The following is a 27,884-nucleotide window of genomic DNA, read 5'->3' on the forward strand; positions in this document are numbered from 1 at the left end:
ACGCATATATATGCTCTGGTCTTTATTAAAAAACTGTCCTTCAACGCTGACAACATGATGAAAAATGAGGCCATTGGCTGTTTAACGATCGTGCCAATATGAACTGCGTAACATCGTCCTCTCCCACAACAGGATTACGCACTATCCATCTCTTGCGCAGCATCCTATTCCGAGCTCTTCCTTGACACGCCATCCCTGTCGATACCACGCTTTGTTTACATCCTCATTTTAACCTTAAAAACAGTCTCAAGTTAAGTTTCGGAATGAGCACAACTACGCTGTTACGCCTTCGCAGCATGTTCAGCATCGCAGCGGAAATTCCCACTGGATTTCAAGTGGCTTGTCGGACTTCGCGCTGACGCAGTTTAATTTACCTGTTGTCATATCGATGATGAAGCACCGTGATTTTACAAAAGTATTTAAAACCCCTTTCACCAACAACCTCCCGCGCCCTAGCCTATATGATCGTGAAAGCAAGACTTTTATTTTCTTTCATTATTCTTTGCACTCTCACGACAGCGCCTCTGGGCTTTTTATTCTTACCTTTTTCATCCAGCAATCCAGTGGTTATGAATTACATAGTGGTATTCTCTACGCAACATACGCAGTATTGTGTCGCTTTGGCTATGTAACAGCATAAATAACTTACGCATTTATCCCAAGCCTGTCTTCCTCCCGTGCCGAAGGAGTGTCATCCATTTCCCGGCCGGCGCGGCTCAGACCCGGTCCTCGCTGAATGATCAGTCCATCTGATTCCTGTTTCGACGTTGCCGTCGCCATTATCAATCTCGGAGCGCGCGTTATCACAGTGTATCCCACTAACGATTTTCCATAGCGCAAGACGGGAACCCCGCCCCTGACACTCCCCCGGTCACTGATTGGCCGAACGGCTGGAGAGCCTTTCCTCATCACATGTGGCTGACGCATGTTTACAAACATCGGTGAAATCACATGGTAATGGTCGCCGTTTTACCGTAAACTACCTCCCACTGACGCAGATTCCAGATGTCGTGCCGGGAGCCTATTATAAAAAAAGAAACCATTTTTTTCTTCTTCACAATAGACATAAAGGCGTTGGATAAGAGGAAGGGGGTGGATATTTTATCATTTTGGATATAGAGAGCAGGAACCCTTTTCCCTTTTTCTATGGGCCACTGGCCTCCAAACTCATATGTTATATAGAAATTTTATTTCTGTATAACGTATGCATCTTCTGAAAATTGTTGTCTTTAGGCCTATTTCTTCCCCACATTTTGCAGGAAAAAAAGAACTTTGGTCATATCTTATCAGGTAATAATTACTTTCTAAAGGAGTCACAGACCAGAACGGTTATGAACCATGGTCCTTTTAAGTAATAGATCTCATCGGATAAAACAATACCTCACTGATACACACAGAAGAAGTCACGATACCATTAATAACATCCACATGATGTTATGCAGGATGGTGGCTTTTATTCTTGTATGGCTTGTTTGTGCAGAGCTGTCTTAATAGGGCTGAAGCGGGGGTGGAGGGTTGTTTTTGTTTTTCGGAAGGGGACCTCCTGAAATGTTTTGTAACATAACTGATGCAGAAAGCTGTGAGGTTACAAGAAAAACACAATCGTCTAAGCTGCAATGACGATTTTTTCACAATAGATGGCAGCATAATAATCAAATATTGGCTTTGGAGAGCTAGGATAACCTGAATGTCCTTCCATAAAGGTGGATTATAATCTGTCCGAAGTGAAATTACAGAGATTCACTATAGATCTTTTGTGAGTTAAAGTTAATTTCGGGTAATTTCTAACATGCTTTATTTTGACATATCAAGATTTGGGCAAGGAGCTGCTTAGGACGTACAATAAAACAATTGACTGTGCCTTTGGTGACTCATTTTGTGAGTCATTTGGGGCTGCGGCAGTTTGTATGGCTCTGTTATAATTTGTCTGTGATAATCTGATGCATTTTCATTCTAATGTAGGCAGTAAACCTCACAAACCCTATATCTGCCATTACTATTTGCTGTAATTTACGGTAACTGACATGATTCACTGCTCCACTTTATTGCACTTTACGGTAATTGTTTTGCAATGTTGCTTATGTTCTGGCGGGATATGGCTTGGCAGCTGAGAGTGGTTATTACAATAATTAAAGATCCCACTTTTACACAGGCAAACATGGCCATTCTGGTATGTATGTCTAAACTGGTGTCTTGCTGTTTGAACTGACTAAGTTTTTTTTATTATTATTATACCTTCTGAAATGAGTGTGTTGTTGCTTTTGTTTTTGACAAAAAAAACCTAAACAACAACAATAAAAGAAAAACTAAAACTATTACCATTTTTGAAAAGAGAACAAATCTTTTTTTTCAGCCTGTTGCCTTTCAGCTGTGCACCAAAGCAGCTATTTGATGAGCAGTAGTCTCCTAAGCTGTGTAGAAAAGAACATCAGTTTAAGGAAGTTTTCAACACAACTTCTCTGAGACTGATATTAACTGATATTAGTTGCTGTTTAAGAGCAACATGATAACCGATATGAGGACAGATCGCCAGTAGATGGAGACACAGTTCTGATTGTGCTTTGAAGGAGACACAAAGGCTAGATCAGTTTTGATCTAAAGTGGACTGGAGCACAAAAACTATTGCCCAATAACTTATTAAAAAGAAAAGGAAGAAAAACAAAACAAAAATGTTTTGCTTTCGTTTAGTGTAAAGAAGATTAAGAACCCTGAAAAGGATAAGTGGAAAAGAATGGATGGATGGATTAAATGTTCACATTTAATGAATCATCTATTTGATGAACAGCCTCAAGTTTCTTTTTTCTTCTTTATGACCTAACCCGTCAGTGTAACCACTTTTAGTGTACAGACTGTGGGTAATGTGTTTGTCAGTCAGAAGAGCGTAAAACAGTGGTGATGATTCAGACCTCTGGTTTGCAGAAATTTTGCAGTTTTTACAGTCACTCTAATGATGTCACCTTTCCTAACAACTTCTAACAGAAAGTACACAGAAATGTCCAAAATATAAGCAATTTGTTGCAGTTTTTACACTTTTTTTTTTTTTTTTTTTGCCATACACTGGGACAGTTCAGTACCTTTTGTGGGCCAGTTTTGTTCATGGGTCTGTATGTTTAATATCCCTTGCTAGATCATCTACCTAGGTTGATTTTCCATGTTGTGTTATGTTTATGTATATAAGATACATTTGTCACATTAACTCACAAAGAAATTAAGCACAAACTAATTTATTACAGCATCCCCAGAGCTGAAACTAAATTAAACTAAATCCCAGATTAATGGAAAAAAGTCACACAGGATATAAAGTGTATGCTTGCGAGCTAGGATGGAGCTGACATTCAGCATATTTGTATATTTCCAATGATGGACCGATACAGCCTTCTTAAGAGTCGTTGCTGATTTGCTGCCAGCCAGCAGCACACTAACCTTTCCACCCTCACGGCTTTACAGCAGCTGCACAGACAGTGGTGGCGTGAAGCCCAGCAGGCTTGGTAAGTGAACCATTACAGCAGGCATGTAAGGAATGTCAGAGTGTAACAACAAGGGCTGACAAAGGTCACATCAGTTAGAATGACAGCAGTGGTTAATTTGCTGTGGCTGCATTAACTGCACCCTAAAACACACATCAAGTCAGGCTTTCCCCACGTGCCCACTGTCACACTGTCAGGTGACCTCGTGTCATTACAACTAAAGCTAAATTTAAACTTGGTGCAAAAACATTTTAATTAGCTGAAATAAACATTAAAAAAAATAGACTTAAAGTAATTAAAATCTTGTGTACTCAAACTCAAACTAACTCAAATAAAATTTGAATTTGTGGGTGATTTTTTTTTTTTTTTTTTTTTTTTTTTTTTTTTTTTTTGTCACTGATCAAAATGAAAATAACTGAAAAATAACATCTGGGATTGTAAATATACCAGACCAACTAATCAACTATCATGTTCAGTATTTATTTATTTTTTTTGGTAAACGTGTCATAAAAATAAAAACCTTAAATGGGTTTTTAGAGTGTTTATTATTTATTTGAATTTAACAATCTTTTTGAATATATTTGGAAACATATTGACAATATGAATAAAGAAAACAATGGAAGGTCCTAAGATAAAGGTAATTAACTGTTTAAATTTATCATCATTATTGGCACACACATTTGTTACAGTTGAATCAAAATCACTTCACAATAATTACTCCTCTTTATCTGTTTGTAAAGACATGGCTATATCAATATCAGCTCAAATATGGATTTCATAACACAGATTATATGTTTAGCAACCTACAGCACTGCATTTTGACAAATAGTCAAAGTCCACTGTAACAGACAAAGTTGAGCCTGTCTGCACAATCCTGGCTGCGCCTCCAATGAGAAGGCGCCACAGCGGTGAGTCCAGGTGGGACACCGTGGCATCTCGTTTTGGCTCCTGGTCTCGTCCTCAGCAAGGATTCATCCACCCACAGCCAGGTGTCAGATAGGTAGCGGAGGCTGGTCCATACGAGATCTGTCCGGGCTGTTGTGCTTATCTGCAGGGTTTGCACAAGAGCAGAATTTGAGAGCAAGCTGACTGGGTCATGTCCTGGCTGCAACAGTGCTCGAGTGCTTCCTCCCACATCTTGTTTTCTTTCACCAACAGCAGGTTAGTATGAAAGCAGATGAAGGGGAATTGATTCTCACAGTTCTTTATACGCCGGCCAGCTTGGTTGAGTACAGCACATCCGTCATTAGTTTTGTCCTTTGGATCCCAGTTGAAGAAAGATGCTTTTGTGCCTCACGACTACTTCCAAGTGTCATTTGCATCCTTGTAGAGACCGAGCCAGGTATCGTTTCCATTTTCAGAAGACAATGAGGAAGAATAACTGATGAATGCATCATCTTCTTCCTGATTGTTGATTGATTTCTGGCCTCTGACCAAGTCACTTTTGTGCTGACATAATTATGCCCCGAGATGATACCGAGGGCCACCTTGAATGAGAATGAGCAATCTCAGAGCATTGGTCTTTATACTGAGTGGTTGTTAGTTTCTTACTGTGGATTGAACTTGCCCTCTCAGGGGCTTTAAAGAACTTGAAGGCGCAGCCAGCATCCAATCACAGTGCATCGTAGGCTGTTAGGAAAATGTACAGGTGCACCAACTGAGGGCATTTACAAATCAGGCAGAATGGAGAAACTAAGTAATGATTTTATGGTATATGGGAATATTTTGTGCTATCCATTTAGACCTGACAGTGGGGGAAAAAAAAGACACACTGAGTATTAACTTTAAAAAGTATGTATTTTTAGACCCTTCTAAAAATCTCAATCTTGAGTTTGAGATGTATTTAAAATTTGTGTGCAGTGATGGAAGTTTCCTCTCCCTGCACTTTACATACAAACTCAGGGCTAGTAATCTGTGCAGTCTGCTAATGATGTGTTTTGAATGTCCCATTTGTGTTTTTCACTATGAAAATTTACACTACGGCATTTAGTCACGCAGCCTATTTCTGTGCTGCCTTAGTCAAAATATTGATTTGCATTTCGTTAGATAGTGTGATTGAGAACCCTGCATAATGTAATCACAGTGTCACTGTTAAAGTCCTTTATTGCTTCAAATGTTCCTTAACATTTGTTTCATTTTGAAGAATTTGCCAAATATGGAATAACTAGCGTTGTTCTTCTTCTTCTTCTTCATAATAATAATAATAATAATAACAATAATAATAATAATGTGTTGTCATTGTTATTTGAAAAAAATGATTGTCTGGCAGTCTGGCAGTTTAATGTAGATCAAAGTAAATGTATAAACAAGCTGAAAATTAAACACTGGACATTTTTGCACAAAAACTGCATTTTAAAATTTAGCTAAGTAGTAGCTGGATTAATTATAAGAGACCACAAATTGTGGCAACACAGTACAACTGTATATCTTAAAAATCACACTCTTTGCTGTATCATCATTCTGCACTAAAGCTTTATGTTACACATTTCTGCATTTGTATGTACAAAGAAGCATCGTTGAATGCTCCTGCATGGATAGTATTTTATTTATGATATAGAGACAAAAAGTTAGTTCACACATTCACTCTGTTGAACCTCAGTTTCATTTTTTTTTTCTGTTTTTTTTTTTTTTTGTGGTGGTGGAGGAGGGAGCAGGTACCCATAATAAAAATGCTTATTTTAAAGTGAAGACTTGGCTTAAGTTTAAGGCGAGGTTAGAGCTGGGCAAAGACAGTGTGTAATGGTAAGTGTGATGTCCAGTTTTCACTCTGTGCTTCTAATTTGCTTCTACAGAAAAAAAACCAAACCTGTTTACACATGCAGTACATCGTGAAAGAAGACAGTTGTTAGAAAAAGAAGCAGAAAATGTGTAGCACTTTAGCTTTCTTTCTCTATCAACAATCTATCTATCAACAAGGAAAGTTTTAGGACTGCTGAACTGGCTGCGTGCTGTGAAGAATGCCATCACGTCAGTTACTTAGATTTTTTTCTTTTTCTCTGAAATTGAACTTGCTGATGTGTAAGAGGAAAGAATATGAAAATGTTGCATTTGTTGACAAAAATGAATCAAGCTGTACATTAATGAAAACCATGCATCGACAAAGAAAGAAATGTACTTTGCAGTCTGAAACAAATAGGTTTCATTGTTCACTAGGCTGAAGTTTAAAGCACCACAGTAACTGTCATTTTTAGCTGACATTATGTAATATGACTGGTTTGGCAACATTTTTTTTTATACCTCAGTGATACCAAAGATCAGCCACAGGACTCAGGCACCTTGCAGTCATTGAGTCGACCGTGAAGATGTGAGTCCATCTGTCTGACAGCTAAAGCTTGACCAAAACTGGATCAAGCAAAGGGACGGTGACCCCAAGCACACCAGGAATCTACAACAGAATGGTTGAAAAAGAAAAGAATCCAGCTGCTGTAGTGGTCCAGTCAACAACCTGATTGAAATGCTGAAGCATTTTTGTTCAATAAAAGAATACATGATGTAATGTGTCATGTGCTGTTGTTCAACTCAGGCTGAAGGTAAATTATTTTAGAACCTGGTGAGGACCAGATTATCTTTATTTACACCTTGATACATAAAGTCTTAGAAATGAAAGAGGGTGTGCTTTTTTTGTTGTTGTTTTCATGTGACTGTATCTTGTACTTTCAGGGGTCTTTGGGACATCCAAAAGAGCAACATGCAGCCAATCATAGTGGATTGGAGGAGGTTTAAAAAACACAGGAAAGCATGGGCTGATATACTGATAAAAACTGAGAGCATTCAAATGGTCACATGATGGAAAGCAGTGACTAATGATTGTCTTAAGGCTTTTGAAAGTATTCCCAACTGTCTTTGCTAACTTATACAAGCAGGGAAAGAATATTAAAGGAGCTCTTGAGCTTGATTTGAATTGTTTCTGTGGAACTGTCCGAACGCTGTACATGCAAACATCTGTACGTCAGTGTTTTGTTGGAGTGTTGAATAGCTCCAGCAATGGATTCTAAATCTAAGTGAATAAATAAATGAAGGTTGTGGAAGAAAATGAAGGATTTAACAGTGCATGGGCAAATTTGTCTGCTTTCACTACCAATGCTGTCTGATTTCTTGGTAATAAGTAAATAATGAGCAAACAATTTTGAGAAAATGTACTTTATTTATCCCAAAGTTTGTAATTTCCTTTGTTACAGCAGCAAAAAATGAAGGTAAAGACAACAAACATAACTGATAGTTAACAGCTAATCTCTAATACATTTTTAGTAGTATAATCTTATGGTGTCTTAATTAACGTAAAGCAATTCACTGGCTTTGATGACTAGTCATAATCATTTACATGTACACTTTACACTTAAGAACATCTTCATCTGATAAAGCCATGCATATATATGTATGAGCAGATTATATGTATAGCAAACTACACTGGTACCATTTGGCAAATGCTAGCATAGCCTAATCTCTCATTTCGAGACACTGGAACCTTTACAGTAGCAGATAAAGTTGAGCCTGTCTGCACAGTCCCAGCTGTCCAAATGCTGCACCTCCAGTGAGAGGGCCCCACAGTGATGAGACCAGGTGGGGCACTGAGGCATCTCGTTTTGGGTTCCAGACTGCTGGTTGTCAATCACCTTATCCACCCACAGCCAGGTGTCACCTAGGTAGCGCAGGCTGGTCCATACATTGTCTGTCTGGGCTGTCTTGCTTATTTCCAGGACTTGAACCACGTCAGATTCAGAGACCAAACTGACCAGATCCATTTCCCGGCTGCGGCAGTGCTCGAGTGCTTCCTCCCATGTCTTGTTTTTTTTCACCAACAGCAGGGCTTTGTGGAAGCAGAAGAAGGGGAATTTGTCCTCACAGTTCTTTGTTAGCCAACCAGATGTTTTATGTACCACACACCTTTTCATTACACTTGTAGATTCCTGTGTTACCCAGTTAAAGAAAGATGTGTTTTCCCCTCCTGACCACTTCCAAGTGTCATTCACATCCTCGTAGAGGCCAATCCAAATTCCTTCTTTCCCTGAATCAGAACCAGACGAAAGTTCAGACATTGCATCATCTTCGTCCTGATTGGTGATTGAAGACAGATCAGTGTAGTGCTCTCTGCAATAATTTCTGGCCTCTGACCAAGTCATCTCAATGTTGACATAATAATCATGCCCAGAGTTGATACCGAGGGCCACCTTGCAGAAAAAGGTGAGAATCAGCAGTCTCAGAGCATTGGTCTTCATACTGAGCGGGCGTAAGTTTCTTACTGTGGATTGAACTTGCCCTCTCAGGAGCTTTAAGGAACTTGAAGGCGCAGACAGCATCCAATCACAGTGCATCGTAGGCTGTTAGGAAAATGCACAGATGTACCAACTGAGGGCATTTACAAATCAGGCAGAATGGAAAAATTAAATAATGATTTTATGGGGTTTGGGAATAAATTGTGCTATTTGTTTAGCCCTGACAGTGGGGGAAAAGTTGGATTGATATTTGGTGTTAATACTGGCCTGTCAATCACAACTTCTCTCTCTTTTTTCTTTTGTTATCCAGCCATTAACTTTTGAGACAACATAATTGAAAATCACACAAATTTAAAAGAATATTAAATAATCTAAATCTGGAGTTTGAGATGTATTTAAAATTTGTTTTTCCTCTCCCTGCACTTTACATACAAACTCAGGGCTATTAATCTGTGCAGTCTGCTAATGATGTGTTTTGAATGCCCCATTTGTGTTTTTCCACTATGAAAATTTACACTACAGCATTTAGTCATGCAGCCTATTTCTGTGCTGTCTTAGTCAAACTATTGATTTGCATTTCATTAGATGGTGTGATTGAGAACCCTGCATAATGTAATCACAGCGCCACTGTTAAAGTCCTTTATTGCTTCAAATGTTCCTTAACATTTGTTTCATTGAATATGGTCAGATTTAGAGTAATGGTTAAGATGATTGTGTCCTCCAAGATGCAAAGGATGAAAATAACCTGTCAGTTGTGGTAAATGTACAAACAAGCTGGAAAAACTGCATTTTAAAATTTAGCAGTAGCTGCAGTAGCTGGCTTCAGTATGAGAGACCATAAATCTTAAAAATCACGCTCTTTGTTGTACCATCTGTTATTCTGTACTAAAGCTTTATGTATGTCTGGAGTTGTATGCAAGTCCTTAATCTAATTTGTTCAGCATTTCTCTGTTTGTGAATATTCCAGTGTGCATATATTAGTAATAATATGGAGACATATGTAGAGTCTGGTCATTCACTCATGCTGTCAAGGCTCAATTTCATTTTTTAAAATTTCATTTTCTCCACACTATACTCCTAATTTCACTTCCAGAGTAAAATGATGCAATTATGGTGTTATGAAAGTATTGCACTGGAGGTGTGGAGTTTTAAAGCATCAAATATTTCTATTCATATATCAAGAAAAACAAAAAAACAAGACTCAGCTGAACACAGCCTGCAGTGATATTGTCAAGAATCACAGTTTATAGGCACAGGCACTACTAACAGAGAAGTTATTTACACATGCAGTACATCACACAAGAAGCCAGTTGTTCAAAAGAGAAGCACAAAATGTATCACACTTAAGTTTGTTTTTTAATATCTATCAACAAGGAGATGAAGGCAGTCTTGGGAATGCTGAACCGACTTTTCTGCTGATGACACTGATTTTATTTGCCATCGTGTCGATTTTCCTTTTCCTATAAAATTGAAAACTTGCTGCTGCACTTCATCGTGCTCCAAGACCGTGGAAAGAGTAGAAAAAAGATGGGATTTGTTGGGGGAAAATAAAGAACAAAAATTAAAAAATCTGTACGTTAATGAAAACCATGCAACCACAAAAACAGAAACGTGCTTTGCAGCCTGAAACAATTATACTTTGATCAGAGGTCAATTAAAAATGTTCAGCTGCTAGGCTAAAGTCTAAAGCACTGAGGCAACTGTGTCATTTTCTGCTGACATTTACTTAATATGAATCAGTGATGCCAAAGATCATGATTGTTGCTATATAATCATTTTGCACGTTTCTACCATATCAACTATGATATGTATAATAAATGCAAATATGGCTGCTTTTTTTTTTTTTTTTTTTTTTTAAATATTGCAGTTTGACAGTTACCTGTGTGAGAAAAGGCAGCTAACTTTCAGTCAATTCAAACTAGAACCATTCAGTTTAAGACAAATGCGAAATGGAACAGTATCACTCCTTTTTACAGCAGAATCAAACCGCAGAAAAACTGGTCACCATTCAGCTGCATGGCTTCATTGTTTCACTGCATCACAGTTGCTGGTAACAAAGTAACAAAGCATTTTCTGCTTCTTTGTCAGGAATCAACACTATTTGACACATATGGCATTATTTGACTATCCTACAAAGACCATTTCAACTATAATGAAGTTGGAAGACAAGTCCCAGTCAGTCAGCGTGTGCGGCTCCTCTTGAAATTGGCAAAGGTAAGCATTCCCAAACTTTTCACATTGCAGGCACTGTCACTGTTGTCATCATGTTGTCAGCAGGGACTTCATTGTTGTTGCTGTCATCGTTCAGGAAGGCATGGGTTGAGAGAGATTGTTGAATTTGTCTCGCTGTTTGCACACTGAGGCTGTGGGACTTGTGGGTCCCAGAGAATGATTGGCAAAAGAGGAGGCTGAAGGTGTCACGATTCACATCTCTGTGTCAGCCACTGGGTTCTGAGTGGCAGACTGTCCGTTAGTAGTAGGAGTAGTGTTGGTCCCATTCTCTGGTGGGGACTCTCCATTGACAGTGGGCTTATCAAGGGGCTCCTGGGGCAGGGGCGCCACAGACACCAGTGTATTGGCCTGGTTCTCCTCATCCACCTGGAAAGACTCAGCCTAAGAGAGAACACAGAATTAAAAGTTAACATCTGAACTTATTCTGGATCGGGCGAGGTTTAACGCGGGCTTGCTACAGTTTGATGTTGACTATAACATGCAAACCAGATGGTGCGAAATTGAAAATCGATTTGTTTTTGTGGGGGGTTGCTGAAAAACAAACAAACGCATCCCCTGTTAATGAGTGCTGTGGTCCTCAGCTGTGTGTGCTCAGTAGGGCCTGTATAATTGTTTCCTTGCTATGACCTTAACAGTTTCCACACATACTTACTTTATTATGCTTCTTGGCAAAAACAAAGAGTGAATGCGTATGTTTTTTGTTTTTGTTTTTTCTCTGCTGTGAGGAGTTTGTTGCTATGATTTCATTCATGTAGCAGAAGTTAGTAAATAAGGCACAAAGTCAACAATCACATGGGTGTGCCACCATATGTAAATGCTTTAAAAGGTGATGTCATTTAGACAAAAACTTAAACCATCTGTATACCCCGGGCAAGAGGCTGAAGTAGAAACAGCAGAAAACACCTCAGGCTATTTACAACACGCCCTCCCTCCAGGCAGGAATTGGCACATGTGACCTCAAATCCACATGGACATGTTTTTTTTTCCTTACTCACAAAAAAGCATTACATGGTTAAAAAAAAAAAAAAACAACACAATTATAGTCAATATAATAGCTTGCTTCATGGTTGCTTTCAAAAGAAACCTGACAATCACAGCAGTTATTATGAGAAAAATAACCATTCTGTTTCCTGATGGTTTTAGCAATCGGGGATTTTTGGTTCATTTGGCAATAAATCTACCTACCAGTCTGACTCCTTTGGAGTTCTTGCGGTGTGTCTTGAGGTAATAACCAGCTACCAGCAGTGCAGCCAGCAACAGGCCAGTCAGCAGCAAGGAAACCAGCACCAACTTTGAGTTGTTCCCCCAGCGAGGAACAGCCTCCTTCACATCAGTCTGATTACAAAAGTGAGCACAAAATAACATTAGCTGAGTGTTCGGTTTGTGTGCCTGTAGTCAGTCATAATTACAGCACTTCTAGGAAACCATAAAAAAAAAAAAAGATCAAACACTCTGTAGTAACTGAAGTGGGCCCCATGAAGGAATCAGTTATTAATATCTATATTTTTCTACGTAGAGGAAAAAGACCTTCGTTATCCAGTCACAGTGATCTTGTGTACTGAGGCTGAAACCTAAAGTTTTTCTGGAAACATACCCATAGTTGTTGCAGTATATCCCTTGGCTTTAAAGTGGTGTCAAAAAAAAGTCAGATAGACGGTATAATGAAGAATGATATGTGTCAGAAAGTGACAAATTGATGAGAAGGTTGTTCAGTATATGTTGTAACAGGGTGGGAACTGTAGAGGATGATGAATGCAAAGAGACAGATGGGTGTGACGGGCACACCCATAACCAAATATTGTTCCCCAGATATTAGAAAAAATGTTTTGCTGCTGACAAGTGGATTGTTTGTGGGCTTTTCGTTTGTGACACCAACTGTCAGCCTGATGCCTTTGAAAGAGTCTCCAAACTCAGGGAGTGTTTCTCTTCTCCCGTGAGGATTTTCCTGTCAAGTCTGATTATGAGTCAAGCTAAAATTTTGGTGGCTGAGTCGATGTAACTCATGGCTATAGGATGTCTATTTTATAGGCCCTTGATGCCCTCATATGATCATATTGTGTACCATGGTGCATACTGTGCTTTGATTGTTTGTCAATGCATTGGTTATTCCCATAGAAAATCATTATCACAGTTCTATATGCAAAATAAGTAATTATACTGACAGTTGTACAGAGCAATATTTCTGCAGTACAATGTACTGTAAGTGGCACATTACCTTGTCTTTTATGTTGTCATTGTTGAACTTGTTAGTCATGCCTGTAACGTCATCTGCAAATGCAAAAATGTTTTTACTGCCATGAGGTAGTATTGCTGTACTGTTGGTCGAGATTATTTTTGCACCTCTGCTATTAAAATGTATTGCTTTTTTTAAAAAGCTTAAAGCAAAAACTAAGATATTAATGCAGATTTTGCAGAAATTAAGCTCATCACAGAATATCATCTGAAGGTGTGTAACACTGAGCTTTTTAAAAATTATACTGCTACTGACCTTCAATGTACTTCCCAGACACAAGGATTTCATCTGAGTTGTCTTCCTGGTAGATCACTAGTTTACAGTCTTCACCGCACAACTCTGGTAGAACACTTTCAATTTTCACTTTTGAGTCTTCCTACAAAAAAAAAGGCAAAAATAAAAGATAATTAGCTCGGTAACAGTTTTACTCTTGGGCATCTGCAGGGTTTCATTTATCAAAATTGAAAATAGATGAGACATTCATTTGCTAATACCAAATCATTAGCTCCCTTCAAAATCACAGCACCCAACCTTCAGTATCGCCTTTAATCTTTCGCTCATCACCTAATCCTTTCACACTCAGTTTCTTCATTTCTCTTTGACTTTAATCCAATCAGAGCTATCACAATGCTGTGCACTACCTTTTCATGTAATCTGATCCAAACAACAGAATCTACCACACTGTAAAAGCCCTTTATCTCAGTTCAAGAAGGAACAGATGGCTTTTTTTTTTGTTTTATTTTTTTTACAAGACTGTGTGTTTGTGGGCAGAGCGCAGTGACAGGCAGCCAGGGAATGTGCATCCTTATCTGATAGCTAGATTTTGATTACCGTTTCCCTGCCATGGCACCAGAATGGTTCAGAATTCCACATATGAATGCACTAGACGAGCCTTTCAGTTACATATGTAGCTGGATGGCCAAGACCTTATTTTACTGTTTTATATACAGTGTCTCATATCTGGAATTTCACATGCCATTACTGAAATACTTCACTCTTTAAATAACACAAGGGTCAGTGCTTATATGCCCTACTCTCTTTCAGTCCCTCCCTCTGAGCAATGTTTACTCAGTGTTTAGATCTCAGTCTCATCCTGTTTAAAACCACAGCTATGCAAACTGTATTGCCCAGCTGTGATAAACTTTTCATGTGCCATTGTTGTTGTTTAATTGGATAAAGCAAAATCATGTTTCTTAGAACACACATCCTTTGTAAATGCCTTTGACTGGGGGCACAAGAACCCCTGTGCTCTTTTACTGGTTACAGTATACTGTACACTTTTTAAAATGTCAAATAATACATTTCCCGCTCGGGCTATAGGAGAGCTGAAACCATATCTAGTGAGTTCAGGCCTCCACACAGGAGCTTTGTAGACCAAAGCTGTTATCCTCAGCCACTGGAGAATGTATATTTCTAAACACATACACACACTCCCACAGTACTGCCTCGGGTCTCTTTACATTATTCATTTTACAGCAGTGGTGAGCTCCCCATCATGCTCCTACTCCCTCTGCCCTCACAGCGCAATCCATGCCCAGGATTACATGCAGCAGAAATGTCTTTTTCATTGGCTTCTGAGATGTAACAGTTACTGCCTCCTAAATGAGGAAAAATTTCCTGCTGAGCTAACGTTTGCCTGATTGCCAGTGGGAACGGCAACCAAACCAATCCAGGGAATATTTTCCTCTCTGGTGCAGCTTGTGTAAGTACGGGATGATAAGTATTCAGTACTATTTTAAGATTCTTTGTTCCCTTTCTGCTATTTCATTATTATTTCCTGTATTTTTCCTCCTGCTAGGCCTTCCAAACATTTCCATCGTACATTACATGTGAGCTGATGCATGAGAAACAACTTACACAGTTGGAGGATGCCTTGAGCTTCAGACTGACAGCATTTTTGTCCCCAATAGCCTCTTTGCTCACACATGTGACATCATCCTTTGGCACTGGCTGCAGAGAGAGAAACCAAAACTCTTAACCTCGATGTCCCCTTCTTACCATTAGGCTGCAGTATGGCACCAGCCAAATGTGTCCAGTTCCTCTAACAAGTTTAAATACACACAATTCCATTTGGTATCAATATTAGTCTGAATGCCTCTGCTGCTCTTTCTTCTAATAATATCATGTTTTCATGCTATGTAAAACAAGCACGTTAATTTGTATAACACATTAAAAACAAGTTATTTAAATAAGTCATTACACACAAGACAATGAAGCACACATTTGAAAGGAGTTTAAAACTGTAATATTAACAAAATTTAAATGTACAGAATGGAATAGAAGTAAATTAAACTTGAAATATCTTAAGACCTGAATTTAACAACAGAGAGGTGAAGGAGACCTGAACACTGAATGCTAATTCAATTCTTTTGTGTGACCTGGGTACAGTAATGGAGAGCTCTCCCAGGTGCCTCAATATGTCTGAATGGCACTGAAGATCAGACATGGATCAGCACATCATGAAAGGACAGCGCTGTAATCATCTGTCTGAGTGAGAAGTCTAGCAGCGGTGTGCTGTATTAGCTCCAGCTATCTGAATAACATTTTATTTAAGAATGTTGACGTCGGCCCATAAACGGAGACTTGAAGAAATCTTCATTTCCATATGTCCTTATAAGTAATTATCAGCCAACAGAATGTAATTCCTAGTTCTAAAATAGGATCTGAACCAGTTTAGCGTCGTTCCAGAGAGTTCCACCCACTTTTCCAGTCTGTCTAGTAATTGGTTGTAGTCAACCATGTGTCAAATATGGACTTGGAATTGGAATAATACAAAAACGGAGACTTTCCCACTCTCTCTGCTGTCATGTGGTTACATGTTGACTAGAAAACATCAAAAGAATTGTTAAGACTGAGCTGCTAATAAGCTGCTTTAAAAAAAAAAAAACTGTCTGTGATTTAACTGTCATTGATTTTCTATCATTTGCTAATTTTCCCCTGGAAGAAATCCAAACATGTAAGCAAAGAATATGCAGATTAATAGCAAACATGTTTGATGCTCTCAGAAGAAGGAAAGAAAATCTGAGTCACCAGCTTTTAGGATTGAGGTAAAAAAAATTCAGAGATGACAAATTTGCATCAGTGTTGGCTGCGAGGATGACATTTTGTGGACTGATGAACAAATGCAAAGGAAATTTGTTTTGTTTGAAATGCATCCTTATTTTCTTATGCAAAATCAGCTACCACTAATCCTTCCCCGCATCAGGAATCATTTGCAAATTCCATGCCTCGCTATCATTTGCAACATTTGAACATTTGATGTAAAACAATGTGTGCCCCAGCACTCTGTGCTTTTAAATTGTTTTTTTTGCTATTAACATTATATGTATTATATGTATTACTTCATGAGAGACTGAGCAGTCTTACCTGTGGTATGTTGATGGGGCCATCCCCTCTGCTTGGTGCTGGGTGATCTGACACAGGTTCAGGTGTGTCAGGATGCATCATAGTTATAGATACAGTTGCATCATATGCCTTTTGTGTAGCTGGAGTTCTGCTGTCTTTTGTATCTCCTGCCTCCTCTGTAGTTTGTGCTGCTGTAGTTTGTTCAGTAGTTTCTAGAGTAGGAAGAACCGGTTCTTGACCTTGCGAATTCTCTTTTCCTGAAAATGCAATTTAGCTGATATGGTTAATCTGTTAAATATTCATACAATTCACACAGGTTCAGTTTCAGATATTTGTAGAAGAAAGTGGGAATTTACTTTTCAGGTATTGCAGTTTGGTTTGGAGTATATGCAGACAAATGAGTAGGTTGTGTTTTCAGGAAATCATGTGAGGTTATATGCAGTTCATTGTGAAAAATTATTGTATTAGTTCAGCTACAGCAATCCATTCAGCCCAGGGGCTTCGGTACACTTTAAATGAACTCTATTAAGTATATGTCTATCGGTTGTGACACGTGGCTGGTCTGTGTTTACAGACGAATGGTCTGAGATTTTAATATGTTTGTTCTGGTAGTAAATTTAATCACCACAAGTTCATATCAGAGCACACACAAACTATTTACTGTCAGACAAGTTGGTACTTTTATGGACTTATTTTTTTTTTCCTAGATTGTGACTCAAATATAGTACTTGTTTTTTCACACAGCTAAAATCTGTACAGCAAACCTCAAAAATAAATGTTATTATGATAAACAGTGTTTCTTACCAGGAGCTTGGGATGGCTTTGGGATCATGTCTCCACGTACCTGCTCTCCCACAGCCTGCACTGTCATTTGTTTGACAGGCTCCACTGTCTGTGCCATGACTCCTGCTGCAAGATTAGAATGAACTGCTTTTATTTGAAAAATAGAATACATTTTTCTTTAAAAAAAAAAAAGCATTTAATTTACATGGGTGTGAATGCATACTTAAATCACTCATAAACCTCATAAAATCAACAAGTTTGCGTTTGTCTTATATCACAGCATGCCTATTTATACGTTTCACCAATGTTCCATAGTGAGCGCTGCTTTCTCTGGATGGAGTGTTGCTGTTAAGCTATTAATAACTTCCTAGACACTGAATCTAAAAAGATTCAATCCATCATTTTCTGGCAGGAATGCTTGTTTTGCCCGTGGCAACCTGTTCTGCGATTTAGGGTGATAATAAATGTTAAATGTAGGACAAAAATCTCTCCAAGGGTTTGTGTTATATCCAGCTACATAGAAGAAACATGAGGTATTATCCTCCATCATATTATACAGCCGTTATGAGAAAACTAATTGTAATAAAGCCACTGCTGAGGTAACAGCTTATATCATGGCTTGTAAGTGGTTTTTAACAGTGTGCTATCTTAACGTCAGTTATTGTTTTAATGCCTGAACTTGACGTGAGCTCTTCAGTGTTCTCACAGTATTATTTCTTCATGTCCCTCGAAGCCTCTGCAGTGATGGAAGATTAGGTAATAGATCTTACTGCAGTAAATAACTGAAGCTCTCAGATCCATGGATCGTGTCACAAAGTCATTCACGCTGAAATACAATCTTTTTCACCTCGAGGCTTTAAAACAGATCCTGCACTTACAGTCAGTTACTTTAGTTTAGGCACAACTGGAACATACCAAATAGTTTCCCGGACTTTATCAGTGCAGGGGGAGTGGGTTTCCATCAATCCTGTTAAACTGTTAAATGCCCTGATTAAATGTGCTGCTGAGAGTTGCCAGGTAATGATGCCACTGAAAGCATAAGGAGCTGTATGATTTTCGGGAAAGAGTCCGTGATCACTTTCAAAATGTGTAATAACACATTTGATTTTTTTTGTGTGTGTGTGTGTGTGTTAATTTCTAAACTGTGCTGCTACACTTTGCAGTCATGGCGTTAATGAGCCTGAGTTCTTGATTGTGTTTTTGTTGAGGTCAGATTTGCAGGAGTAGGATCCAAAAGTCAGTACGGGGTGTGCAGCTTTCATTAAATTTTACCCAGATTTCCCTCTCCCTGTCTAACAATAGCGTTACCTCACTCTCAAAACATTCCCATAATGCCTTTCTTCTGCAGCTCTCATTACTTCTATGCTCTTACGGAGTCATTCCTCATTGTTCCATATTAAGTTTGTGATTGATTTCAGGTTTCAGGTTTGCGGTTGTTCTTTACTGCCCCCTCTTGAGCCAAGTTTTCATCTTTTTAGTTTGCATGTACTATATATGAGTGGGACACACTGCATAGATGAACATTAGCGCTCTCTGTGAATTTAAACTGACATTTTACAGCATAACAAAAATTATAAATAATATATTTAATGCTTAGTAATCTGCCTATTTAATGTCTAGTAAAAAATAACTCACTTTACACTACAAGGCACATTTGCCTTTTTTCTTACATATTCATACAGCATTTTACTTTATCCACTTAAGTATATGTATTTTACATCCACACCTGTGGCCAGATTAAAATCACAATTTAACTTAATATGTCTTTGGACTGTGGGAGGAGCCGGAATACCTGTAGGAAACTGAAGCAGGCACAAGGAGGAAACCTTCACACAGAAAGTTTTTTTTTTTTTTTTAAGTATTGCATTACACTAGGAATCACTATCACTAATAACTATCATAGTTTTATCATAAGGATTGATTTATGAATGAAAATCCTTTGCAGTCAATACGTGCCTGAAATCTAGAAGCCATCATCAAATGCTGCCCTTTCTCCTAGGCCTTTACTCCTAGGTCTCATTGTGATGCGCTTCCTGATCATTTTTGCAGCATTTGGCTGAATCTGAGCAGAGACTATAGCCCAGTACACTTCAGAATCCACCTTGCTGCTTCTATCATCAGTCACATCATCAATAATTATTAGTGGCCTGGTTCCACTGGCAGCCACACATACCCATGCAATAACATCGCCTCCACCGTGTTTGACAGATGATGTGGTGTGCTTCGGATCAAGAGCTGTTCCTTTCCTTCTCAGTACTTTTCTGTTCCCCATCATTCTGGTACAAGTTAATCTTGGTTTCATCTGTCCAAAGATTTTTTTTTTTTTTCTGAAAATCAGTTGTTGTATTATAACTCATCTTTCTCCTTAGTGACACTCCATTATCACCTCATGTCTCTGCCACAAGCTGGGGGTCTTCACATATGAGACGCATACGTTCACACACTTGTGGCACTGTGACACATTTCCACCAACTTCCTTGGGTAAATCATTGTGGCAGGCAGGTGCCACAAGGACAGAGTAAACATTGTGTGTGCTGTAGCTAACAGGTGGCACAGTAATCTCCAAGAAGGTCCTCTGGCATCATTAGTGTTAGCAACTGTCCACTGCAGCTGTCATACGAGATCTGTTTTGCACTTTGTCATTGTTTTAATTGTTTAAAAAAAACACATCAGGGTCGCTGACCTCTCTGCAGATTTGCAGTTTCTGTAGCTGCATCAAATCTGCAATAAAAGTTCTCTTGTTTGCTTGCTCATGTTTCATTGTGGAATATGAAGTTGCCAATATAAATGCCCTATTTTATTATGCTTTGTGTTTCTCATTTACTTTCAGGACAGGCTCTATCTTCCCTTGCTAAGTCTGCTTTTTTGGATCCTTTTCCATCCTGTGGCCTACAGCTGCCATCCCTCCAGCCCCTCCATGTCTGGGTGGTCTGTCTGTTTACTTTAATGCAAAGGATGAGGTTTAGAATGGGTGAGATGGTGAGGCATAAATTCGGTTTTCTCATACAAATGTGACATGCAGGACTGGCTGTGGCTGAATTGTGTTGTTTCAGCTCTGAGGTCATCTTCTGTAGTGGCTGCCCAGTCGATGGTGTTGTAAAACAAAAAGCCTAAAGATGTACACGGTGGCTGATTGTTCTGTTTAGCTCTCAGTAACAGTCTGGGCTTTGAAGCAGACCCTGTGGGATGCTGGGGAGATATTGTGGTGAGTGACTGAAAATGAATTTTCACCTCCTTTATAATCACAACGTTAGCAGTCCTTTAAATCAGTGTTTAAATTTGATGGGTAAAAATTCAACTATATTAATGATGTAAGAGCACCTCAAGCACATGTTTATAACTGGGCTGCTATATTTTTATAAAGCAAAACATGCATGTTTAGCTTCAGGCCCATTAACACAAGGCCTTTTGCATCACTGCCAACAATGCCAGTAAATTCTGTCCAGCGCTCTGACCAGCCATCACTCATTACACACAAACAAGCTTTCCTGACAGACCAGAAACCAGATGGAATGAAACCTCTGCAATATAATTACCTCTTATGATCAACATTTACAAAAACATTTGGCTCTGAGTTTTATAGCATTGTTTTGACTCTATACCTACAAGTTCTGCTTTTTTATAGATTTTTTTTTTTGACCCTCTGTTTTGAGAATATCCATTTAGTGTGCATGAACGCAAGTCTGTTATTTAAAGTTACATTGTAGCCTTGACCTTTGTGCTGTAATTGATACAGTGGTGTTGCAGTCGTATTCCCTACATGAGCTCAGCTGATTTTCTAACAACGTGACCTCTCAACCTTTCACACCTCACCTCTCTTTACCTTTCACACATTGATTCTAAAAGAACTAAAGCTAAAGGTGACTCTTTACTGGGTTTAATGAATGGTTCCTCTAAGGCATGCATGTGGTGCATATGGCATGTTCATAACCCTGAGCCTCGCATTACCACTGATACAGACTTTTGTTCAGTCCTTCCCTTTGTGTAATGTTTAAAGAGGCCAAGATATCAGTCATCAGCCATGAGTCTGGCTATCACTGCACAAACAAGGCAGATCTAACTGTTGTAATAAACCCAGGCTCCATATGTTATTTAGTGTAGGCCCTGACTTCATTGCCCTCTTGAAGATTTTCCCACCAGATTGCTCTGAGTCAAGTCTGCAGTCTGGATATGCTAACCCCCCCCCACCCCCCCCATCATCTCTTGGGACTTCAGATAAATGAATGTGGCAGGCTCTGGAAGGAGACAAGCCCTCGGTTCCACGCCCTGTTCCCTCCCAACCCTCTCTCTTCACCCGCTCCCAGTCACGCACAGCTAATCCCAGGCATCCATCGAGATGAGATTTAGCTTCAGCCTTCACACCTCTCACAGCACATAGCGTAGCATTGCGTAAAGCAGTTACTTTCTCTCCCGATGTTCCGGAAAGCTTTGCAAAGATTGCTTCATGGTGTACTGTAAAAAAAGGGTGACCAGGTGTGCAACTTTATGCAGGACCCCAAAGCCATTTTATCCCCCTCCCTCTTTTATCCCACTTTGTGAGATACTGTCCCACATTTTGATTGGTTCTAGTTAAGTCAAAATAAAAAACTTTAAAAAGAAAAAAAGATGAATGGATGTATCATTTACCAAACAGAACAATAGAAATAACAGTTTAAAAAGAGTTGTTGTAATAGAGAAAAGGGTATATATAAAAACAAACCTTATTTCACGTTTATGTTTATTATGCTTATTTTACAAGGGAGCTGGGACAAGTTTGATTTGGCAGATTTTTACTCTGGATACCCTTTCTGATGCAGTCCCCAAGGGATAGTCTCCTCCCAGATCAACCCAGGAGGTTTTCATCTAACTTAGCAAAATGCACCCATGAATCTGTGGCCGCTGTGCACGGTTCACTGCGCAAGCTCTACAATATGTCTGCATATGTGAAGCATGAACCAGCTGTTGGATGCCTTTAGTGATATATCCTCGTAAACTTTTGGCCTCTAGTCCCACCCTGGGTTCCGCAAAGTCCTGTGCTACATGATCACGAGGGGCGAAAATATAGCATTATGTGCTCGTAGACCCTGCTTCTGCTATGCTGTGTAATGGGGCTTAGTGAGGTGACCACCATGTTCAAGTCCCAGTGACTGATGATCCACCAGCTCTTTGCTCCCACATGCAGCATATGATGGTTTCTATTTGGCATAGTGTTTACATGGGGAACTAGCTTTATTTATTTATATATATATGTGTGTGTGTGTGTGTATATATATATATATATATATATATATATATATATATATATATATATATTTTTTTTTTTTTTAATGTATGTGTCTTGACTATTCTGAGTTTCTGAGAGTGTGTCCAGGCAAGACAGCTTCTGTAAACACTCTCAAGTAATGATTCTTTTTTTACTATCAGGGTCGTACTATATATACCTCAAATACTCTCTTGTCAGCAGGACAGGATTGCGCAGTAGTGAGTGAGGGGGTAGCCGGACAAATCCTTAATGAATGCCATAATATCACCACTGGGTCAACAGCAAGCAATATGTAAACATATAAATTACTTGCAAAACCAAAATGTTTTATGGAGTAGTACTTGAGAAAGATTTTAAAAAGTAAACATATTTGTATCTATGCAATATAGTAGGATAATCCCTACAACTATTTCACTTTTTATGAATATTTTATGCACAAAACATGGAAAAAAGTTTATTTTACTGTCATCAACGGGGATTTTCCTTCACCTGAATTATCTCAATTTCAGGCAGAATTACAGAATAACAAAAACAGTGTTGTTTTCTTAATAATGAGTGTTTTCATGAGTTTGTATCAGAATTTGTTAAGCGCATGCTGTGGAATGTGACATTGGAGCAGAGTCCCATAGGGTTAAACATGCTCTGCAACTCTACCCTCTTTGAAACAACAGACTGTTGACCCCCTACTATTTTGACCCTCCCCACCCACCTACTACACCCTGTCTGCACCCCCTACCCTGTCATTTCTGTCACGGCAATTAATAGCAAAAGCCAGGCCATTCTTCTCTCATGGCAGCAAACCAACTGGATCTTATGGTTTCAATCAGGCAAATGAAGCTGAATTTACTTCACCCAGTACTGCCCAGCTGCAGCATTCACAGAACCTAACCCTGAGGGCGCTGCAGCTTCTTATCAAGAGTGTGATGCCTGTTTCTAGGGACCACAATCAGGAAACATGACATCTGTTTTCAATTGAAAGCAATATATTACTCCCCAAGCCCTCTCAAACTCACATACCCACAGTCATTTGCTCACTAAAGTTTCACTGCCTTGTGCGTTTATGAAATGAGCCTGTCTGGTCTGAGCGTGTGCAGATAGATCCTGTTGCAGCGTGATTCAGAACTGCGCATCAAATGCCCAGAAGCTTTACGTGGGCTTTGTTCAGAAAGAGTTTTAGATTATATCTGTTGAAAATCAAGTGGAATAATTACTTGCATATTTTGCATTTGCACTTGCATTTTTGGATGATACTGAGTAGCAGTCATAAAAACGCATCAAGTTGAACTAAAATCCACTTAGTTGGCATTCAAAGATTTATTCTCTGCTTCTGAAACACTGACTTTATGTCTTGCAATCTGACACCTGGGCACTGTAGGGCAAAAAAATCCTACTACCAGGGCCAGACGGGTGAGGGTCCTCCTCAACACTTTTTTGTAAACTCTGTGTTACAACAAAAAGCCAACTGGAGTCTAATAAACACAGTCAAATGATGTAATGTAGATTTACTGCAACATTTGATCAGAATAAAGTAGACTGAGCTGGTCCATGAATCAGCTGAGGTATTGGTAGTTTCATTAATCAATGTTCATATCACTACTTTCCAAATCCAGTGTTTTCCAGCTTGATTGCAAAGTACATTCTTTCCCAGCCATAGCATGACCACTTATCACGTGTGGCGGTCACATTGATCCAGAATTCTTATCTAGTTCACTTTACATCAGTCATCAGAATACCCTTGCTTGATTAGATATCAGCATTCCATTTGTACCACAACATGTAATGACTATCTGGACACATGCACGAGTAATTCCTCAATGCAGTATCTATGTTGCCATAAACTCTATGATGTAACGTACACTGTAGCCTGAGGAGTGTAACTACATGTCCCAGCAGCCTATCACAGACCTATTAGCTGTAATAGGTCCCCTTGGTAGCATATACACTGCAAAGACAACATACTGATTAGTGCAACATTAACATCTCCATTAAAAAGAATGTAATGTGCTGCAATTGTAACCAACTTCCTCACAATACTAATACAATAGCTATTGTTGTCCCAGTGAAGAATCGGCTGTTCACATTTTTTCAGCTCTGCCAATCAGTAAAAAGACTTGATTGGTTTAGAAGTCTTTTCCATGCATTTCAGTAAAAAAAACAAACAAACAAAAAAAAAAAACACAGTTACAATGTTAGGAATATTTATTAGCTCCAAGGTTAACATGATCAGTTCAGTCCATCCATTCATCCATCCATCCATCCATCTCTTAACCTCTTATGCAGTTCAGGGTTGTGGGGGGGCTGGAGCTTTTAACACCTGTCATAGGGCAAGAGGCGGGTATGCCTTGGACAGGTGGCAAGCTTATCATACAGCTAAGACAGAGAAATTAACAATCACTTACACTCACATTCACACCCACAGCCAATTCAGAATCACCAGTTAGCCTGACATGCTTGTGTATTGGAGTTTGGAAAGAAGCCGGAGTACCCAGAGAAAACCCACGCTCAATTTCACTCCTAATGGCAGAACACTAGACATACAGGCATGGGGCAAGCATGCAAACTCTACAAAGAAAGGCACCAGCCTGGATTCAAACCCAGGACCTTCTTCTAGCTGTGAGGAAAATGGAGTATATAGTTGAAATAAATCCTTTAGTTTTTTCCCTTTTAAGTTGATAATTTTCCACAGTCCTTGCTTCTCTCCTGTTCACTTTTAGGTAATTTGTAGATCAGAGCAAATGCTTCACCTTCTGGTCGTTTTTATAAAGCAGCTTTTTCAGCTATACCACGTGAATGTGTATTCAGTGTTATTGCACATGCAGTAAACCGAAAAGTACAGAGGCTGAAAAAACTTCAAAGCCAATAAGGCCGAGAGGAAGGTGGAAAGCAGTCCTCTCTTATTAGTAATGGATGAAACAAACAAAAAAACACACTTCCAAAAGAATGAGGATGCTATATATGCTTAAGTGTTGGTGTGTACTGTGTGTGTCTATGTATATCTGGATGTCTGCTTGCCACTGCTGGCTCACTTGACACTGGGGTGTGACTTGGGATATTCTGTGCTGTGTTTTTCAAAGTGAAATGAACACTCTGTTGTTGACATTCTTTCCTGTGATTATTTTGGTGCATCTGTTACTTCAGTGGTACTACACAAACAGTTATTTACATAATTACAAATTCTCCTGGCATGGCAGCGAGGCCAGCCGGGGTTCATTGCTTAGCTAAAAACTCTCTTTAAACCGCTACACAGTGCAGTCACCTTAAATATATACAGATATTGAAACTGGCAATAATAAGTTAATCTGAGTATCTTTCACACCCTGTGCACTGCTTTATCTTACCACTCTCACTGCTTTTCCAAAAAAAAAAAAAGGGGGGTTTCCGCAGGGTTTCTGATCACAGCCTGTTTAGTTGCTGGTTATCAGGGTAATGTGCATGTTCACCAACATCTGTATGTTTACTGTCACTTATATAATAACCTCATTGTCATTTTATAACCGACTTGCTCGCATCTCCTTGGTTGGCAAGGCAGCACAGCAAAAGGGATCGTTGCCCAAGTTGTGAAACTTCGTTCTATGGTCTTAATATAGTTGAGCTTAAGTGGTCTGTTTTCCATTTGTTTTTTATCTGTTATCTTCTTCATTGCTATTCATCTTTATTTGACATGCACATTTGGCCCAGATGCAGTGCGTCAGATGTTTTGCACAGCTTTGAGTTAGCGATGCTCATCAAGAGACTACGTTTAAGAGTTTGTCTGCCTGTGGATCACAATCTAAAGCCTACTATAGGTTGAAACTGTATGAGTGCAGTTTTATTTCACAAAGCAGATGCAGCTGCCTGTCACTGCCGATGACCTCAATCCCGTAAGCTATACACGCCATAAACAAGGCATGAGGTTTGAATTAAGGACTCCAGTGTGTGATTCATTTGCAGCCACAACAGAGGGCACTCCAGATGATAGTAAAGCATGAGCAAAAGAGCCTTGAACTAGAGCTGTGTTTTTATGTTGTTTTGAACTCAACTATTGAATCTTACTATGTGTGTATGTTTTGTTTTGTTTTTTCTGTGCATGACCTTTCTTTTATGTTTTCTCTGCCACCCCATGCTGTTTAGTGGTATAAAATGAGAGATGACGATTCAGCCGAATTTGGAACATGTACCATATTCCCGAATAACAGGGAAAAAGTTCTTTTTGTTTGTTTTTTAATTAAGGGATAAGGAATGAAACTTTTAAAGTGTAAACTTTTAGGTTGTTCCATTCCAGAAAAACAATCTAATATCTCTTAATAGATAAAACCACAACATGCACTTTTTGCAAAGTTTAACTCCTCCTATATCCCCCGATGCCTCCTAAATCTTTATCGACATCAGCACAACCACGTTAGAAATGCACATTAACATCCCAGCCCCACACCCTTCTTTCATGCATGCTTCAGCTGGCCTCACATTACAACCAGCTAAATATAAATACGCATTTCTCAAAGTACTTGAAGATCATGGGAATCAGGCCATTAGAATAGCAAACATAACACCAGAGGAATGCACATAAATAGTTGTGTTGAACAGTAGAGTGCAATACAAAAAAAAAAAAAAAAAAAAATTAGATAATACTGGCTGTATACTCAAAAGTTCAAAATACAGATCTTAACTTGTGCTTAACTGTGCCTCCACATAATTAAGAAAAAAAATTCCCTCTCTCTAAAATTATCCCTTTGTTTGCCAAAGGATACTCCAAAGTAATATTTTTCTGCCATTATGTCTTTATGAACCACTTTCAAAACATATAAAATCTAGTTACACGGAACTATTTTCCACATGGGGACAGTTAGGATTCCTGAGAATGAAAGGGTTGTAGGGTTAAAACCTGGATTCAACTCAAATACCATTCAAGCAAACACTGCTCCACCCCAACCCCACCCTTGCAGTCCCGTCTATCCCAACAGATGGGCATGCAATCTGAGAATTTGGCTTCTTCGCATTTAGTATTTTACTTACCATTTGAAAATGAGGCGATGAGGAGCAAAGCAAAAAGCGTTATTTTGCAGGGCCTGTGTGCTCTTTGTGTAGATGATGCTGCCATTTTTGTCCTGAGCGGACACACGTCCAACGGGTGTGAGTAAAAAAAAAAGAGAGGGAAAGAAGAGAAAAGGGAAGCTGGTTGAGCTAAGGCACTGTAGGGTTTCCTCTTTCCCAGAGCAGGTCGATGTGGATAAAGCACCACTTGTGTTCTGTCAGTTTTTATATAGCCACCCCCCTTCCTGCTTTACTAAGGCCCAGCCCTACACCCTGTCTTCTACTTTAAGCCTTATTCTGTGCCCCCACCCCTCTAGCAGGAAAAGGCAAAGCAGACAGAGGAAAAGAGGGTTATGGGG

The 27,884-nt window shown here is 39.1% G+C and overlaps 1 protein-coding gene and 1 long non-coding RNA gene across 2 annotated transcripts; one reads left to right on the forward strand and one right to left on the reverse strand.

The window, feature by feature from the left end:
• Positions 1-4,299: 4,299 nt before the first annotated feature.
• On the forward strand, positions 4,300-7,542 carry LOC115780750 (uncharacterized). Its single transcript, XR_004019988.1, has 3 exons — positions 4,300-4,628; positions 6,710-6,997; positions 7,128-7,542. It is a non-coding gene; the product is annotated as an uncharacterized LOC115780750 (long non-coding RNA).
• Positions 7,543-10,513: 2,971 nt separating this feature from the next.
• On the reverse strand, positions 10,514-27,734 carry LOC115779741 (hematopoietic progenitor cell antigen CD34). The gene is made up of 8 exons (XM_030728516.1): positions 27,508-27,734; positions 17,295-17,399; positions 16,512-16,747; positions 15,003-15,095; positions 13,401-13,521; positions 13,128-13,180; positions 12,098-12,247; positions 10,514-11,293 (listed from the first exon to the last, which is right to left on the reverse strand). The coding sequence occupies exons 1-8, from the start codon at positions 27,590-27,592 to the stop codon at positions 11,105-11,107; spliced, it is 1,032 nt and encodes a 343-aa protein (XP_030584376.1). The 5' UTR covers positions 27,593-27,734; the 3' UTR covers positions 10,514-11,104.
• Positions 27,735-27,884: the final 150 nt, after the last annotated feature.

Source organism: Archocentrus centrarchus, chromosome 5, assembly GCF_007364275.1.
Source record: "Archocentrus centrarchus isolate MPI-CPG fArcCen1 chromosome 5, fArcCen1, whole genome shotgun sequence".
In the NCBI taxonomy this organism is placed as follows: Eukaryota; Metazoa; Chordata; class Actinopteri; order Cichliformes; family Cichlidae; genus Archocentrus; species Archocentrus centrarchus.

Coding starts and splice junctions, on each gene's coding strand:
- LOC115779741 (XM_030728516.1), bottom strand. CDS start 27,592: ATGGCAGCATCATCTACACAAAGAGCACACAGGCCCTGCAAAATAACG. Junction 13,181..13,400: donor GTCTGGGAAGTACATTGAAG/GTCAGTAGCAGT, acceptor TTGCATTTGCAG/ATGACGTTACAGGCATGACT. Junction 11,294..12,097: donor ACTCCAAAGGAGTCAGACTG/GTAGGTAGATTT, acceptor GTTCTCTCTTAG/GCTGAGTCTTTCCAGGTGGA.